Source organism: Scyliorhinus torazame, chromosome 15, assembly GCF_047496885.1.
Source record: "Scyliorhinus torazame isolate Kashiwa2021f chromosome 15, sScyTor2.1, whole genome shotgun sequence".
NCBI lineage: Eukaryota > Metazoa > Chordata > Chondrichthyes > Carcharhiniformes > Scyliorhinidae > Scyliorhinus > Scyliorhinus torazame.
The window spans coordinates 212642428-212660804 of record NC_092721.1 but is presented as its reverse complement, the minus strand read 5'-3'; the positions used below and the strand labels follow the sequence as shown (position 1 = coordinate 212660804).

At 47.1% G+C, this 18377-nt stretch overlaps 1 protein-coding gene across 1 annotated transcript in view; it reads left to right on the top strand.

Annotated features, from left to right (window-relative positions):
- Positions 1-18377, top strand: part of LOC140392181 (amyloid beta precursor protein binding family B member 1-like) — a 398721-nt gene that overhangs the window by 63086 nt on the left and 317258 nt on the right. Inside the window, 1 exon segment of the mRNA XM_072477563.1 lies at positions 2852-3060. Within this exon segment, the coding sequence (XP_072333664.1) occupies positions 2852-3060 (209 nt within the window).

Sequence of the window (18377 nt, the reverse complement as noted above, 5' to 3'; positions counted from 1 at the left end):
AGTGTCTTCCAGATCACAATAACTCACAGACAGTGCCTCCCAGATCACAATAACTCGCAGACAGTGTCTTCCAGATCACAATAACCCACAGACAGTGTCTTCTAGATCACAATAACTCACAGACAGTGACTTCTAGATCACAATAACTCACAGACAGTGTCTTCTAGATCACAATAACTCACAGACAGTGCCTCCCAGATCACAATAACTCACAGACCGTGTCTTTCAGATCACAATAACTCACAGACAGTGTCTTCCAGATCACAATAACTCACAGACAGTGTCTTCTAGATCACAATAACTCACAGACAGTGCCTCCCAGATCACAATAACTCACAGACCGTGTCTTTCAGATCACAATAACTCACAGACAGTGTCTTCCAGATCACAATAACTCACAGTGTCTTCTAGATCACAATAACTCACAGACAGTGCCTCCCAGATCACAATAACTCACAGACCGTGTCTTTCAGATCACAATAACTCACAGACAGTGTCTTCTAGATCACAATAACTCACAGACAGTGCCTCCCAGATCACAATAACTCACAGACCGTGTCTTTCAGATCACAATAACTCACAGACAGTGCCTCCCAGATCACAATAACTCGCAGACAGTGCTTTCCAGATCACAATAACTCACAGACAGTGCCTCCCAGATCACAATAACTCGCAGACATTGTCCTCCAGATCACAATAACTCGCAGACAGTGCTTTCCAGATCACAATAACTCGCAGACATTGTCCTCCAGATCACAATAACTCGCAGACAGTGCTTTCCAGATCACAATAACTCGCAGACATTGTCCTCCAGATCACAATAACTCACAGACAGTGCCTTCCAGATCACAATAACTCGCAGACATTGTCCTCCAGATCACAATAACTCGCAGACATTGTCCTCCAGATCACAATAACTCGCAGTCAGTGCTTTCCAGATCACAATAACTCGCAGACATTGTCCTCCAGATCACAATAACTCGCAGACAGTGCCTTCCAGATCACAATAACTCACAGACAGTGTCTTCCAGATCACAATAACTCGCAGACAGTGTCCTCCAGATCACAATAACTCGCAGACAGTGCTTTCCAGATCACAATAACTCACAGACAGTGTCTTCCAGATCACAATAACCCACAGACAGTGTCTTCCAGATCACAATAACTCACAGACAGTGACTTCTAGATCACAATAACTCACAGACAGTGTCTTCTAGATCACAATAACTCACAGACAGTGCCTCCCAGATCACAATAACTCACAGACCGTGTCTTTCAGATCACAATAACTCACAGACAGTGTCTTCCAGATCACAATAACTCACAGACAGTGTCTTCTAGATCACAATAACTCACAGACAGTGCCTCCCAGATCACAATAACTCACAGACCGTGTCTTTCAGATCACAATAACTCACAGACAGTGTCTTCCAGATCACAATAACTCACAGACAGTGTCTTCTAGATCACAATAACTCACAGACAGTGCCTCCCAGATCACAATAACTCACAGACCGTGTCTTTCAGATCACAATAACTCACAGACAGTGTCTTCTAGATCACAATAACTCACAGACAGTGTCTTCTAGATCACAATAACTCACAGACAGTGCCTCCCAGATCACAATAACTCACAGACCGTGTCTTTCAGATCACAATAACTCACAGACAGTGTCTTCTAGATCACAATAACTCACAGACAGTGTCTTCTAGATCACAATAACTCACAGACAGTGCCTTCCAGATCACAATAACTCGCAGACAGTGTCTTCTAGATCACAATAACTCACAGACAGTGCCTCCCAGATCACAATAACTCACAGACCGTGTCTTTCAGATCACAATAACTCACAGACAGTGTCTTCTAGATCACAATAACTCACAGACAGTGTCTTCTAGATCACAATAACTCAGCGACAGTGCCTTCCAGATCACAATAACTCACAGACAGTGCTTTCCAGATCACAATAACTCACAGACAGTGTCTTCTAGATCACAATAACTCACAGACAGTGCCTTCCAGATCACAATAACTCACAGACAGTGCTTTCCAGATCACAATAACTCACAGACAGTGCTTTCGAGATCGCAATAACGCTCAGACAGTGTCTTCCAGATCACAATAACTCACAGACAGTGCCTCCCAGATCACAATAACTCACAGACCGTGTCTTTCAGATCACAATAACTCACAGACAGTGTCTTCTAGATCACAATAACTCACAGACAGTGTCTTCTAGATCACAATAACTCACAGACAGTGTCTTTCAGATCACAATAACTCACAGACAGTGTCTTCTAGATCACAATAACTCACAGACAGTGCCTCCCAGATCACAATAACTCACAGACCGTGTCTTTCTGATCACAATAACTCACAGACAGTGTCTTCTAGATCACAATAACTCACAGACAGTGTCTTCTAGATCACAATAACTCACAGACAGTGCCTTCCAGATCACAATAACTCACAGACAGTGTCTTTCAGATCACAATAACTCACAGACAGTGTCTTCTAGATCACAATAACTCACAGACAGTGCCTTCCAGATCACAATAACTCACAGACAGTGCTTTCCAGATCACAATAACTCGCAGACAGTGTCTTCCAGATCACAATAACTCGCAGACAGTGCCTTCCAGATCACAATACCTCACAGACAGTGCTTTCGAGATCGCAATAACGCACTGCATTAAAACATTTTCCTCATCTCCCCCTCTGATTCTGATGTGATACCATTGACTCTTTATCTGTTTCTCTCAAGATGCTGCCAGACCTGCTGAGTATTTTCAGCAATTTCACTATTATTTAGGAGTGATTATTGATGAGTTGTTAACATTTGTAATTCAGATCCTATCTGGAATCGGAACTCGTTTGAAACAGATGCAGACTTGCCTTCTGGCTGGATGAGGGTGCGGGACACCTCGGGGACCTATTACTGGCACATTCCCACAGGAACAACTCAATGGGAACCACCGCCTCCAGCAAGCGATCAGGAACAGGGATCTCGGAAACCCTCTGCCTTGTCACAGTGTTCTACCCCCTCAGAGGAGCAGCAGGTAAATGCAGCAGATTGTCAAGTTTGGTCAGGTGGAAAGCCGATATGGAATGGAGAAAGAAAGCTGAAAACGGGCCTTCAAAAACATAGAAAGGATTTGGGGAGAAGGTGGCCAGAGCATAACATAGGAACTAGGGGTAGGAAAGAGTCAGTAAGCCTCTCACGCCTGCTCCACCAGTCAATACGATCAAAGCTGATCTGTCCTAATTCCACCTTCCTGCCTGCTCCCCAATCTTTTCAAAATCTGTCAATACCAGGCCTTAATATATTCATTGATGGGCATTTACCTGCCTCTAAGGTAGAGAATTTCAAAGCCTCTGAGTGAAACCATTCCTGGACATTCCAAAGATGTGCAGGCCAGTGGATTGACCATGCTAAATTGCCCGTTCGTGTCCAAAGATTGGTTAGCTGGGGTTACGGGGATTGGGTGAGGGAGTAGGCCTAGGTAGGGTGTTCTTTCAAAGGATGGTTGCAGACACGATGGATCGAATGGCCACCTTCTGCACTGCAGGAATTCTAAGGTTCTATTCTGTTCTTTGGTTCGTCTCAATTCTAAATGATCGGCCCCCTAAGCTGAGATTGACGCCGTGTTCCAGATTCCCCAACCCGTGGAAACAATTTCTCAGTATCTAACCTGTCAAACCCCTTCAGAACCTTGTATGTTTCAGTGAGATCACCTCTCATTCTTCTGAACTCCAGAGAATAGAAGACCATAAGACTTATGAGCAGAGGTAGGCCATTCGGCCCATCGAGTGTGCTCCACCCTTCAACGAGATCATGACTGATCTGATGTAATAACCCTCAACTCCACTTCTAAACTCCAATGAGGTCAGGCCCAACCTACTCGACCTCTCCTCATAAGAAAATCCCTCCGTACCCAGGACCAACCGAGTGAACCTTCTCTGGACTGCCTCCAATGCCAGTATATCTTTCCTTAGATACAGGGATCAAAACTGTTCGCAGTATTCCCGGTGTGGTCTAACTAGTGCCGTGTATAGTTTGAGCAGGGCCTCCCTATTTTTATACTCCATTCCCTTTGAAATAAAGGCCAACATTCAATTTCCCCTCCCTATTGCCAGCTGAACTTGTGGGCTAGCTTTTTGTGATTTATGCACAAGGACCCCCAGGTCCCTCTGTGCTGCAGCTTTCTGCAGTCTGTCTCCATTTAAATAACATTCAGCTCCTTTATTCTTCCTACCAAAGTGCATAACTTCACATTTCCCTACATTATATTTCATCTGCCAACTTTTTGCCCACTCAGCTAACATGTCCACATCCCTGTGTAAACTTTGTGTCATCCTCACCACTCGCCTTCCCACCTATTTTTATATCACCCACAACCTTGACAATAGTTCATTCACTTCCCTCGTCCAAGTCATGAATATATATTGTTAATAATTGTGACCCCAGCACTGATCCGTGTGACACTCCGCCAGTTACAGGTTACCATCCTGAAAATGCCCCTCTTATCCTAACTCTCTGTTTCCTATGCTAATAAACTTCCCCCAACACCATTATTAAGTAGAGTAAGAAGTCTTACACCAGGTTAAAGTCCAACAGGTTTGTTTTGAATCACTAGCTTTCGGAGCACACCTTCCTGAGGTGAGTGAACAGCTGAGTTCCACAACCACATATATAGACAAAGTCAATGGTGCAAGATGATACTCTGAATGCGAGTAATTAATTCTTTACAGGTCCAGACCGTGCAACTGGAGAGATGGGGTAACCCCAGGTTAAAGAGGTGTGAATTGTACCAAGCCAGGACAGTTGGTAGGATTTCACAAGCCCAGGCCAGATGGTGGGGGATGAATGTAATGCGACATGAATCCCAGGTCCCGGTTGAGGCCGCACTCATGTGTGCGGAACTTGGCTATAAGTTTCTGCTCGCCGATTCTGCGTTGTCGCGCGTCCTGAAGGCCGCCTTGGAGAACGCTTACCCGGAGATCAGAGGCTGAATGCCCTTGTCTGCTGAAGTGTTCCCCGACTGGAAGGGAACATTCCTGCCTGGACTCTAACATTTTCCCAGTGACCACTGGCCGACAGCCACTTGCTTTTTGTCTCCCTCTTTTTTTGAGTAAAGCTGTTACATTGGCAGTTTTCTAATCCCTTGGGACTTTTCCAGAATTGAAGGATTCTTGGAAGATTGTTACCAGTGCCTCCACTATCTCTGTAGCTGCTCACTTTAATATGCATCAGGTCCAGGAACTTATTTGCCTTTAGTTCCATGAGTTTCTCTGGTACTTCTTCTCCAGTGATTGAATTTATTTCCTCCCCCACACCCTTTTCCCCTTGATTATTTAATATTTTTGGAATGTTATTAGTGTCTTCCAGTAGTGAAGATTGGTACAAAGTATTTGTTTAACTCCTCTGCCATTTCCTGATTCCCCATCATTATTTGCCCAGTCTCATTCTCTTAGGGGCCTATTTTCACTTTGGCCTCTCTCTTCCTTTTTATATAAGACCATAAGACACAGGAGCAGAATTAGGCCATTCAGCCCATCGACTCTGCTCCGCCATTCAATCATGGCTGATTCGTTTCTCATCCCCATTCTCCTGCCTTCTCCCCGTAACCCCTGACCCCCTTATTAATCAAGAACCTATCTATTTCTGTCTTAAAGACGCTCAGTGATGTGGCCTCCACAGCCTTCTGCGGCAAACAGTTCCACAGATTCCGCTTTTACAGTTGCACCACAGAAAGCATCCTATCAGGCTGCATCACACCCTGGTATGGCAACTGCTCGGCCCAGGCCCGCAAGAAACTTCAGAGAGTCGTGAACACCGCCCAGTCCATCACACGAACCTGCCTCCCATCCATTGACTCCATCTAGACCTCCCGCTGCCTGGGGAAAGCGGGCAGTATAATCAAAGACCCCTCCCACCCGGCTTACTCACTCTTCCAACTTCTTCCATCAGGCAGGAGATACAGAAGTCTGAGAACACGCACGAACAGACTCAAAAACAGCTTCTTCCCCGCTGTCACCAGACTCCTAAATGACCCTCTTATGCACTGACCTGATTAACACTACACCCTGTATGCTTCATCCGATGCCAGTGTCTAGGTATTTGCATTGTGGACCTTGTGTTGCCCTATTATGGATTTTCTTTTATTCCCTTTTCTTCTCATGTACTTAATGATCTGTTGAGCTGCTCGCAGAAAAATACTTTTCACTGTACCTCGGTACACGTGACAATAAACAAATCCAATCCAATCCAATCTTGATTCACCACCCTCAGGCTGAAGAAATTCCTCCTTATCTCTCTTTTAAAGGTTTGTCCCTTTAGTCTGAGGCTCTGCCCTCTGGTTCTATCTTTTTCCAATAGTGGAAACATCCTCTCCGCGTCCACTCTATCCAGGCCTCGCAGTATCCTGTAAGTTTCAATAAGATTTCCCCTCATCCTTCTAAACTCTGTCATGTGAGAGTGCCTTTAAGAAATGGCTGTTTAAGCAATGTACCTTTAAGAAATGCAGTGATGTAAGAGCGTGGGTGGAGCTGGGCTTTAGATCAGCCATTTTGCAGTTTTTTAGTTTCAGTTTTGGGAGAGAGCAGCTGAAAGGTGCCTGGCTGGTTTGCTGTGAGATGCTTGAAAGGAAAAAGCCAGTTTGAGGAGAAAGTTGAGAGTGGCTGTGTGCTGCTTGAAAGAAGAAAGCTAGGTTTTGAGGAAAAGAGCTTGGGTGTGTCTGTGTTTGCAGTGAACTGGATCTGCTGTGATCTCTGCCTGAAAGACTATCTCTGGAACATTTGGGTGATTTAAACTTATAATAGTAAAGCCTTTAACCTGATGTGTTTCTGTTTAAAGGTGTTAAGTCTCTTGGATGTTGAAAGGAATAACTGAAGGATTATTTAGTGTTGTATTATTTTCAGGGTTATCTTTGAAGTAAGGGGTGTTAAGTAATCCAATGTTTATTTAAAAGGTTAAGTTGAGTTTATGGAATAAAAATTTCTTTGTGTTTAAAAACCCATGTGTCCATAATTGTAATCCTACAGCTGGAGAACACGCTGTGTGCTCGGAAAAGCAACAATACATTAAAGGGGGGGGGCATTGATTGAACTCCATGATACATTTTGGGGTTCTGAAAACACCTCTCCCATAACAACTCCAACGAGTACAGATCCCGAGTCCTCAACCACTCCTCATATGACAAGCTCTTCATTCCAGGGATCATTCTTGTGAACCTCCTCTGGCCCGTTTCCAAGGCCAGCACATCCTTCCTGAGATACAGGGCCAAAAACTGCTCACAATACTCCAAATGGGGTCTGACCAGAGCCTTATACAGCCTCAGAAGTACATCCCTGGTCTTGTATTCTAGCCCTCTCGAAATGATGCTAACATTGCATTTGCCTTCCTAACAGCTGACTGAACCTGCACGTTAACCTTAAGAGAATCGTGAACAAGGACTCCCAAGTCCCTTTGTGCTTCGATTTCCGAAGCATTTCCCCATTTAGAAAATAGTCTATGCCTCCATTCCTCCTTCCAAAGTGCATAACCTCACACTTTTCCACATTGTATTCCCTCTGCCACTTCATTGCCCACTCTCCTAGCTGGTCCAAGTCCTTCTGCAGCCCCCCTGCTTCCTCAATACTACCTGTCCCTCTACAGATCTTTGTATCATCTGCAAACTTAGCAACAGTGCCTTCAGTTCCTTCTTCCAGATCATTAATGTATATTGTGAAAAGTTGTGGTCCCAGCACAGACCCCTGAGGCACACCACTAGTCACGGCTGCCATCCTGAAAAAGACCCCTTTACCCCCACTCTCTGCCTTCGGCCAGTCAGCCAATCCTCTATCCATGCCCCTTACACAATGGGCTCTTATCTTATTTAGCAATCTCCAGTAAAGAAACTCTTACTGTCTGTTTGTATATCACTTCCTAGTTTACCCTCTTGCTCTTTGTTTGGGTCATCTATTGTTGGTTTTTAAAACTTTCACAATCCTCTGGTTTACCACTGATTCGCGCCCCCCCCCCCCCGGCGATTCTCCGACCCGGCAGTGGGGTCGGTGAATTCCGCCCCTGATATCCCCAAGCTGAAAACAAATGAACTCCCCAGGGACTCCTCCCTAGTCAATCAACATTGCATTAGCCCGGGCTGATCAATGTCACCTCTGGCTCCAAAAAGCTTTCTGGTCTTGCAAAACAAGATTATTTAAAAAAAAAAAAACGACGACTGCAATCCAACATACTCCAACCCCGGATGTTAACCTTTAAATCGCCAAATGTTTATAATCCAATATATCCAAAACCCTGCATTTATCACACCACGTGAAGATTCAAGTCACCCGTAGTTTAAGTACTACCTTTTTTTACATGCCCTCGTTATCTCCTGATTTATTCTCTGTCCGACAGTGTAGCTACTGTTAGGAGTCTATAGACTCTCCCACCAGTCTCGTCTTCCCCTTGTTATTTCTTACCTCCACCCATGTGGATTCGACATCTTCTGGTCCAAAATCATTTCTTGCTATTGTACATATTCCAGCCCGTATTAACAAAGCTACCCCACCACTCTCTCCTTCCTACCTGTCCTTACAAAAAGTCACCTCGCCCTGAATATTTAGTTCCCAGCTTTGATCTCCTTGTAACCAAGGCTCTGTAATGCCAATAAGATCAAACCCATTAACCTCAATTTCTGCTGTTCATTCATTTGTTTTGTGCTGAATACAAAGTGCATTTAAGTAAAGACCCATGAATTTTGCCTTTTTACCACTTTTCCCCCTGTGACCCTATTTTCTGTTTTTTTTTTAATGTTTGTACTCTCTGCCCCTCCTGTAACACTCTGGGTATCGTTATCTAAATCTCTGCTTTGCAATGTTGACATATCCTTTTGCTTTGTAAACCTACGTACCTACCCCCTCTCCAGAAACCCGCCCCCTATTTAGTTTAAAGCTGTTTCTACTTCCCCAGTTATACAGTTTGCAGGAATATTGATCCCAATACGGTTCCGATGTCGGCCGTCCCAACGATACAGCCCCCACTTTCCTCAATACTGATGCCAGTCTCCAATGAACCAAAACCCACTTCTCCTACATTACACCAGTCTGTGGTACATCTGTAAAAGTTGGTGCGGGTTAATGTGGACATGCCGAATTTCCTTAGTTTCCTGAGGAAGTATAGGCGCTGTTGTGCTTTCTTGGTGGTAGCGTCGACGTAGGTGGACCAGGACAGATTGTTGGTGATGTGCACCCCGAGGAATTTGAAACTGCTAACCATCTCCACCTCGGCCCCGTTGATGCTGACAGGGGTGCGTACGATACTTTGCTTCCTGAAGTCAATGACCAGCTCTTTAGTTTTGCTGACACTGAGGGATAGATTGTTGTCATTACACCACTCCACTAGGTTCTCTATCTCCCTCCTGTATTCTGACTCATCGTTGTTCAATATTTGACCCATGATGGTTGTGTCGTCAGAAATCTTTAGATAATTTGGCCATAAATGTAGGGGGAATGATCAAGGTGTTTGCGGATGATCAAAGACTGGGGAGCTTGGTGGATAGTAAGGAGGATTGCTGTGGTCTGCAGCAAGGTATCAATAGACTGCTCAGGTGGGCAGTAAAATGGCAAATGGAATTGAACCCAGAGAAGTGTGAGATGATGCGTTTGGGGAGGTCACACGGCAAAGGATTACACAATAAATGGGAGTATACCGAGAGATGTACAGGAAATGAGGGATGTCCACAGATCCCTGAGGGCAGTTGAATGGGTTGCATACATAGGAACATCAGATCTAGGAGCAGGATTAGGCAGTCCAGCCCCTGGGACCTGCTCCGCCATTCACTATGCTTATGGCTGCTCTCACCTCCTGCCCGCTCCCCATAACCCTTCATCCCACTGCTAATTAAAAGCCTATCTATCTCAGAAATCTGGATCGTGTTCCAGCATCCACTACTCTCTGGACTGGAGAATTCCATGGATTCACAACCCTTTGAGTGAAGTAATTCCTCCTCATTTCCATTTTAAATCTGCCCCCCCTTAGCCTAAAACTATGGCCCTTATTCTAGAATTTCCAACAAGGGGAAACATCCGCTCCATGTCCACCCTGTCAATCGTTTTATCTCATACAGTCGCAACACCACCTCCCTACTTTTATATTCGATTACATTCGCAATGATTGCCAAAATTCCATTTGCCTTCCTTATTACCTGCTGCACCTCACCATCAACGTAGAATCAATCATAGAATCCATACAGTGCGGAATGAGATCTTTTGGTCCATCGAGTCTCCGAAAGAACACCCAACCTAGGCCAGCTCCCCCACCCTATCCCAGTAACTCCACACTGAGGGCAAGTTTTCATGGTCAATCCACCTAACCTGCCCACCTTTGAGCACCCGGACGAAACCCACACAGACGCGGGGGGGGGGGGGGGGGGGGCGGGGGGGCAAACAGACAGTCACTCAAGGTCGGAATTGAACCTGGGACCCTGATGATGTGAGGCAGTAGTGCTAACCACCGTACCACCTGCACACTAACTTACTGCGGTTCATGCTCGAGGAGACCCAGATCCCTCGGCACTGAAACATTTTGAAGTTTCTCTCCATTTCGATAGAAAGTTGCCTTTTTATCCGACCAAAATGGGTAACCTCACACTTATTCACGTTAAATTTAATCTGCCAAATTTTGGCTCGCTCCAGATCCATTTGTAAATTTCTTATTTCCTTATTGCAACTTACTATCCATCCTATTTAGTGTCATCTGCGAATTTGGCTATAGAACCTTCTGTCCCTGTATCCAAGTCATTATTATAGATTGTAAATAGCTGGGGCCCGGGGACTGAAACCTGTGGCACCTCACTAGTTACATCGTGCCTTCCAGAAATAGACCCATTTATCCTGACTCTCTCCTTTCTGTTGGTTAGCTGATCCTCTATCCAATCTAATATATCATTCCCAACCCCATGGGATCATATCTTGTATATTAATCTTTAGTGCAGCAACTTAACAAATGCCTTCTGGAAGGCCAAATATACTACATCTACAGGATGTCCTGTTGCTCTTTTTAGCCTAAGTTTATTAGCTCTGATTACGTCACCTTTGCTCACGAGTCGCCAGGTATCTTTCTGATACCGCCACGTGGTTCAAGTTATGATTAATAAGTCAGCACACCGCTTAGTAAGATTGAAATCAACGGTCATTTATTATATACAACAAGTAATGTTTACACAATAATCCTACTATCTATATAATAAACCTATCCCTACTGGCCAATACTTAACTTTAGGAAAAGCCCACCAGGTCAGGGAAACGAATGGCTTATCCAATCGGATCTGGCCCGCGGGATTCAATAAGCTGCTACAGGCCGATGGCTAGGAGTCTCTATCGGGTAGCGATCGCTGGACTCAAACTTACGGTTGCCGGTTGCTGTTCTTGCGAAGGTCTCGAGCAGGCGAAGAAGGGAGAGAGAGCGATCTGAACTTGGCCCCTCACTTTATAGGGCTCAGGGGCTTCCCGCCTCTCGGGGCAGCCCTTGACCCTGAGTCCCAAGTGATTGGACTTGTTCCCAATCACTGGGTTCGATACATCCAATTGCGAGGCGATTCCCCGATCGGGGGGTGGTCGCTCACCTGCCTTTGTTTCGGCCACTGCAGGCGCCGAGAGGTCTGGCCCGGCATTCAATTGCTAATATGTTGCAATTGTTCCTGGGGATAGCCGATTTAACTGCAGATGTCTGGGTTGATGGGCTGTTAATAGTCCTGAGTATTGATCTGGGCCGACTTCCCCAGAGCCGAATATGCTATTCTGTCTGCAGCTGTCCGTTTGTGTCCTGTTGCCTGCTTTTCCCAGCAGCCTTTTCGGTTAGCCATTTTAAATCGGGTTTTGGCCAAATTAATCGGGAAGCAGCCATTTTACGTGGCTACAGTCCCTTAGTCACTTGGCTTGATACATCTTCGACGAACTGTCGCAAATTACCCTTCATAAAACCATGCTGACTCTGATGTAGTAATGGATTTTATCTGAGAGAAATTGAATATGTCTCGAAATGTCTGCCATTGTCCGACATTTTAGTCTTTCTGCCCAGTCCACTAGGACCAAATCTGTCCTCATGCCTCCAGAATTACGTTGTGGAATTGTGGAATTACTTCCATAATAGTGGATTTCAACAGTTTCCTAACAACTGACATTAAACTAACTGGTGAATAGTTTCTGGTCAAGGGGCTGGTTTAGCACACTGGGATAAATCGCTGGCTTTGAAAGCAGACCAAGGCAGGCCAGCAGCACGGTTCAATTCCCGTAACAGCCTCCCCGAACAGGCGCCGGAATGTGGCGACTAGGGGCTTTTCACAGTAACTTCATCGAAGCCTACTTGTGACAATAAGCGATTTTCATTTCTTACTTTCTGCCTTTCTCTCTTTTTGAATAAGGGTTTTCTTTTTTTTTTAAATATATTTTATTGAAAATCTTTCGATCACAATTTTTTTTCCCCTTGCACATCAAACATATAAAAAAAAGAAAATTTAACAGTGAACAAATGGCTAATCAACATGGTCAACTAATCATTTAACATAAAGTAAACCTTTCCACCCCCCCCCCCGGGTTGCTGCTGCTGGTCATCTATCTTCCCTCTAACGTTCCGCTAGGTAGTCGAGGAACGGTTGCCACCGCCTGGTGAACCCTTGAGCCGATCCTCTCAGCGCAAACTTCATCTCCAGTTTTATGAACCCCGCCATATCGTTTATCCAGGCCTCCAGTCCGGGGGGTTTCGCTTCCTTCCACATGAGTAAAATCCTACGCCGGGCTACTAGGGACGCAAAGGCCACAACATCGGCCTCTTTCGCCTCCTGCACTCCCGGCTCATCCGCAACTCCAAATAAAGCTAGCCCCCAGCCTGGTTTGACCCGGACCTTCACCACCTTCGAAATCACTCCCGTCACTCCCTTCCAATACCCCTCCAGTGCCGGGCACGACCAAAACATATGTGCGTGGTTTGCCGGGCTTCCGCCGCACCTCCCACACTTGTCCTCCACTCCGACGAACCTACTCAATCTTTCTCCCGTTATGTGTGCTCTATGTAGAACCTTGAATTGAATCAGGCTAAGCCTGGCGCACGAGGAAGAGGAATTTACCCTGCTTAGGGCATCAGCCCACATGCCCTCCTCTATCTCCTCCCCGAGCTCTTCTTCCCACTTTCCTTTTAGTTCGCCCACCAGGTCCTCCCCCTCTTCCCTCATCTCTCGGTATATCTCTGACACCTTGCCCTCCCCGACCCACCCCCCCGAAAGCACTCTGTCCTGGATCCCCTGTGTCGGGAGCAGCGGAAATTCCCTCACCTGTTGTCTTGTGAACCCCCTCACCTGCATATACCTAAGGAAGTTTCCCCGGGGCAACTTATACTTTTCCTCCAATGCTCCCAAACTCGCAAACGTCCCATCTATAAATAAATCTCCCACCCTCCTAATTCCCAACTGGTGCCAGCTCTGGAATCCTCCATCCATTCTGCCTGGGGCAAACCTGTGGTTGTTCCTGATTGGGGACCCCACCAGGGCTCCCCGCGCACCTCTCTGTCGCCTCCATTGTCCCCAGATATTCAATGTTGCCGCCACCACTGGGTTCATGGTAAACTTTTTTGGTGAGAGCGGTAGCGGCGCCGTCACCAGCGCCTCTAGGCTCGTCCCTTTACAGGACTTTCTCTCCAGTCTTTTCCACGCCGCTCCCTCTCCCTCCATCATCCATTTACGAATCATCGCCACATTGGCGGCCCAATAGTAGTCGCCCAGATTCGGTAGCGCCAAACCTCCTCTGTCTCTGCTACGTTGTAGGAACCCCCTCCTTACCCTCGGGACTTTCCCTGCCCACACGAAGCTCGTGATGCTCCTGTCTATTTTTTAAAAAAAGGTCTTAGTGATTAGTATAGGGAGACATTGAAATAGAAATAAGAACCTCGGGAGGACCATCATCTTAATTGCCTGCACACTGCCCGCCAACGACAGTGGCTGCATGTCCCACCTCTTGAAGTCCTCCTCCATTTGTTCTACCAATCGTGTCAGATTAAGTCTGTGCAAGGTTCCCCAGCTCCTAGCGATCTGAATCCCCAGGTATCGGAAGCTTCTTTCCACTTTCCTTAGGGGCAGGCCATCTATCTCTCTACTCTGGTCCCCAGGGTGTATCACGAAAAGTTCACACTCCCCATGTTAAGTCTATATCCCGAGAAATCTCCGAACTCCCTCAATATCTGCATGACCTCTGTCATCCCCCCCACTGGGTCCATCACATACAACAGTAGGTCATCTGCGTATAGCGACACTCGGTGTTCTTCTCCCCCTCTAATCACCCCTCTCCATTTCCTGGAGTCTCTCAACGCCATGGCCAGAGGTTCAATTGCCAACGCGAACAACAATGGAGATAGCGGGCATCCCTGTCTTGTTCCCCTATATAGTTGGAAATACTCCGATCTTTGCCGACCCGTGACCACACTTGCCGTTGGGGCCCCATAAAGGAGTTTGACCCAGCTAACAAACCCGTTCCTGAACCCAAACCTCCTTAGCACCTCCCATAAGTACTTCCACTCCACCCTGTCAAATGCCTTCTCTGCATCCATTGCCGCCACTATCTCTGCCTCCCCCTCCACTGGGGGCATCATTATCACCCCTAATAGTCGTTGCACGTTGACATTCAGTTGTCTCCCCTTTACGAACCCTGTCTGGTATTCGTGCACCACCCCAGGGACACAGTCCTCTATCCTCGATGCCAGTACCTTTGCCAGCAATTTGGCGTCCACATTCAATAATGAAACAGGTCTATAGGACCCGCACTGCAACGGATCTTTATCCCGCTTCAAAATTAGTGATATCGTCGCCTCCGACATTGTCGGGGGTAAAGTCCCTCCTCCCCTGGCCTCATTAAACGTCCTCACCAACAGCGGGGCCAGCAAGTCCACGTATTTTCTATAAAATTCCACCGGGAACCCATCTGGTCCCGGAGCCTTCCCTGCTTGCATATTCCCCAGCCCCTTAATAACCTCATCCACCCCAATCGGTGCCCCCAGGCCTTCCACCTCCTGCTCCTCCACCCTCGGGAACCTCAATTGATCCAGGAACTGCCACATCTCCTCCTTTCCCTCCGGGGGTTGGGACCTATACAGTCCTTCATAAAAGGTCTTGAACACCTCGTTTATCATCTCTGCTCTCCGCACCGTAGCTCCCTTTTCGTCTCTAATTCCCCCTATCTCCCTCGCCGCTGTCCTCTTTCGCAGCTGATGGGCCAGCAGGCGACTAGCCTTTTCCCCATAATCATACCTCCTCCCCTGTGCACATCCGCCGTTCTCGTGGTCAAAAGGTCGAACTCCGTCTGGAGTCGTCGTCTCTCCCTTTACAGTCCCTCCTCCGGGGTCTCCGCAAATTCCCTGTCCACCCTTAAAATCTCCCCCAGTAATCTTTCCCTTTCCTTGGCCTCTGTTTTCCCTTTGTGGGCCCTAATGGAGATCAGCTCTCCTCTGACCACAGCTTTTAGTGCTTCCCATACCACTCCCACTCAGACCTCCCCGTCGTCATTAGCCTCCAGGTACCTCTCAATACATCCCCGCACTCTTCCACACGCTCCCTCATCCGTCATCAATCCCACATCTAATCGCCAGAGTGCTCTCTGCTCCCTTTCCTCTCCTAGTTCCAGGTCCACCCAGTGTGGGGCATGATCCGAAACCGCTATGGCTGAATACTCAGCTTCTTCCACCCTTGAAATCAACGACCTTCCCAGAACAAAAAAATCTATCCGGGAGTACACTTTATGGACATGGGAGAAGAAGGAGAACTCCCTGGCCCTCGGTCTAAGAAATCGCCATGGATCCACCCCCCCCCCATTTGGTCCATAAACCCCTTGAGCACCTTGGCCGCTGCCAGCCTTCTTCCGGTCTTAGATCTGGATCTATCTAACCCTGGGTCCAGCACGGTGTTGAAGTCCCCTCCCAATATCAAGTTTCCTACCTCCAGGTCCGGTATACGACCCAACATCCGTCTCATAAATCCCGCATCGTCCCAATTCGGGGCATATACGTTAACCAGCACGACCTCCATTCCCTCCAGCCTGCCACTCACCATTACATATCTACCTCCGCTATCTGCTACAATGCTCCTTGCTTCAAATGCTACCCGTTTCCCCACCAATATGGCCACCCCTCTATTCTTCGCATCTAGCCCTGAGTGGAACACCTGTCCCACCCATCCTTTCCTTAACCTAACTTGGTCCGCCACCTTCAGGTGCGTCTCCTGGAGCATAGCCACGTCTGCCCTTAGTCCTTTCAAGTGCGCGAGCACTCGGGCCCTTTTAATCGGTCCATTTAGGCCTCTCACATTCCACGTGATCAGCCTCACTAGGGGGCTACCCGCCACCTTCCCGTGTCGACTAGCCATCACCTTCTCTAGGCCAGTCCCGTATCCTGCTTCCGCGCTCCCACTTGAATAAGGGTTTTCATTGGCATTTTTCCAATGGACTGGAATCTTCCCAGAATTCAGTGAATTTTGGAATATTCTAACCAATGCTTCCACTATCTCTGCTGCCATTTCCTTTAGGACCCTAGAATGGAGGCCATCAGGCCCTGGGGACTTGGCTGCTTTTAATCCCAATAACTTGCTCACTATTCCCCCTAGTGATGCCGATAGTTTTAAATTGTTCCTTTTCAACACCTCTGCATTACCTGTTACTATTGAGATGGTGCCAGTCTCCTCATCTGCAAACTGAGGCAAAGAATTGATTGAGTGTCTCAGCCGTTTGTGTTCCTCATTATTAATAACGCCCCAGTCTCGTCCTCTAACGGACCAACATTGACTTTAGTTACTCTCTTTCTTTTTATAAACTTATACAATCTTTTGCTATCTGTTTTTATATTTTGCGATGGATTTCTTTCATAATTTATCTTTGCTCCTTTTATTACTTTTTTAGTAACGTTCTATTGGTCTTTAAACTTTCCCAATCCCCCAGCCAGACCTTTGAAAAATGGTATGCCTTAGTTTTTGCCTGTATGTTATCTTTAATCTCCTTGCTTAACCACAGATGCATTTTCCCCCCTTACAATCTTTCTTCCTCTCCGGAATATATTTTATCTGAGAGAAATTGAATATGCCTCGAAATGTCTGCCATTGTCCGACATTTTAGTCTTTCTGCCCAGTCCACTAGGACCAAATCTGTCCCCATGCCTCCAGAATGATGTTGTTTTAACACCATAACACCAATGTGGGATTCAAGTTTATTGCCCTCTCACTGAATTTGAAATTCAAGCATGCGATGATCACTCTTCTCGAGAGGATCATTTACTGCAAGATCATTAATCCCATCACAATGCACAATCCAAAGCGGCCTACTCCATGATTGGTTCGACAACATATTGTTCCAAAAATCAATTTCAAATACACTCTATGAATTCTCCCTTGAGGCTCCTTGCCAATTTGATTTGGGGATTAGTAGGGTAAATAGAGAAGGGGTGTTAAGAAAATAGACGATGGGTTAGGGCTGCAGGTAGGGCGTTAAAAATAGGGAGAGGTAAGTTTGTGGGACACTTGAGTTTTCCTGTTTTCTCCAAAGTATCCGTAGGTTTATAATATCAACAGCAAGAGAAAAAGACAGCAAGGGGAATGGGGAAAGTGCTAGGCACAGAAATCAAGGTCCAGAATCAGATATGGACACAGTAAAAAAAAAAATAGTAGAGATAGGACACAGAATGTTAAAAGGACTGAACACTCAGAGCATTGGAAATAAAAACGAATGAATTAGTGGCGCAGACAGACAGATGTAAAGGGATATGATATAGTTGGGATTACGGAGACATGGCTCCAAGATGACCAAGGATGGGAACTAAACATTGAGGGCGGGATTCTCCTCTACCCGGCAGGGCGGTTGTACCGGCGCCGAGGAGTGGCATGAACCACTCCGGTACGGGCCGCCCGGAATATGCGGAATCCTCCGCACCTTCAGGGGCTAGGCCAGCGCCAGCGGGGTTGGCGCCGCATGGGAGCAGCAGCGTGTATGGGGTCATCCCAGCGCATGAGCAGGGGGGGTCCTTCTCCGTGCCGGCCATGGCGGACCGTTACAGCAGCTGGCGCGGAGGCAAAGAGTGCCCCCATGACACAGGCCCGCCCATGGATCGGTGGGCCCCAATCACGGGCCAGGCCATCGTGGGGGCCCTCTCCGGGGCCAGATCCTCCCGAGGACTCCGCAGGCCACCTGCAGAGCCAGGTCCCGCCGGTATGGACCTGGTTTGATATACGCCAGCGGGACAGGCCGAAAACGGGCGGCCACTCGGCCCATCGCGGGCCGGAGAATCGGTGGGGGGGGGCGCTGACAATGGCCCCCGACCGGCGCGACACGATTCCCGCACCTTCCGAAAAGCCGGCGCCGGAGAATC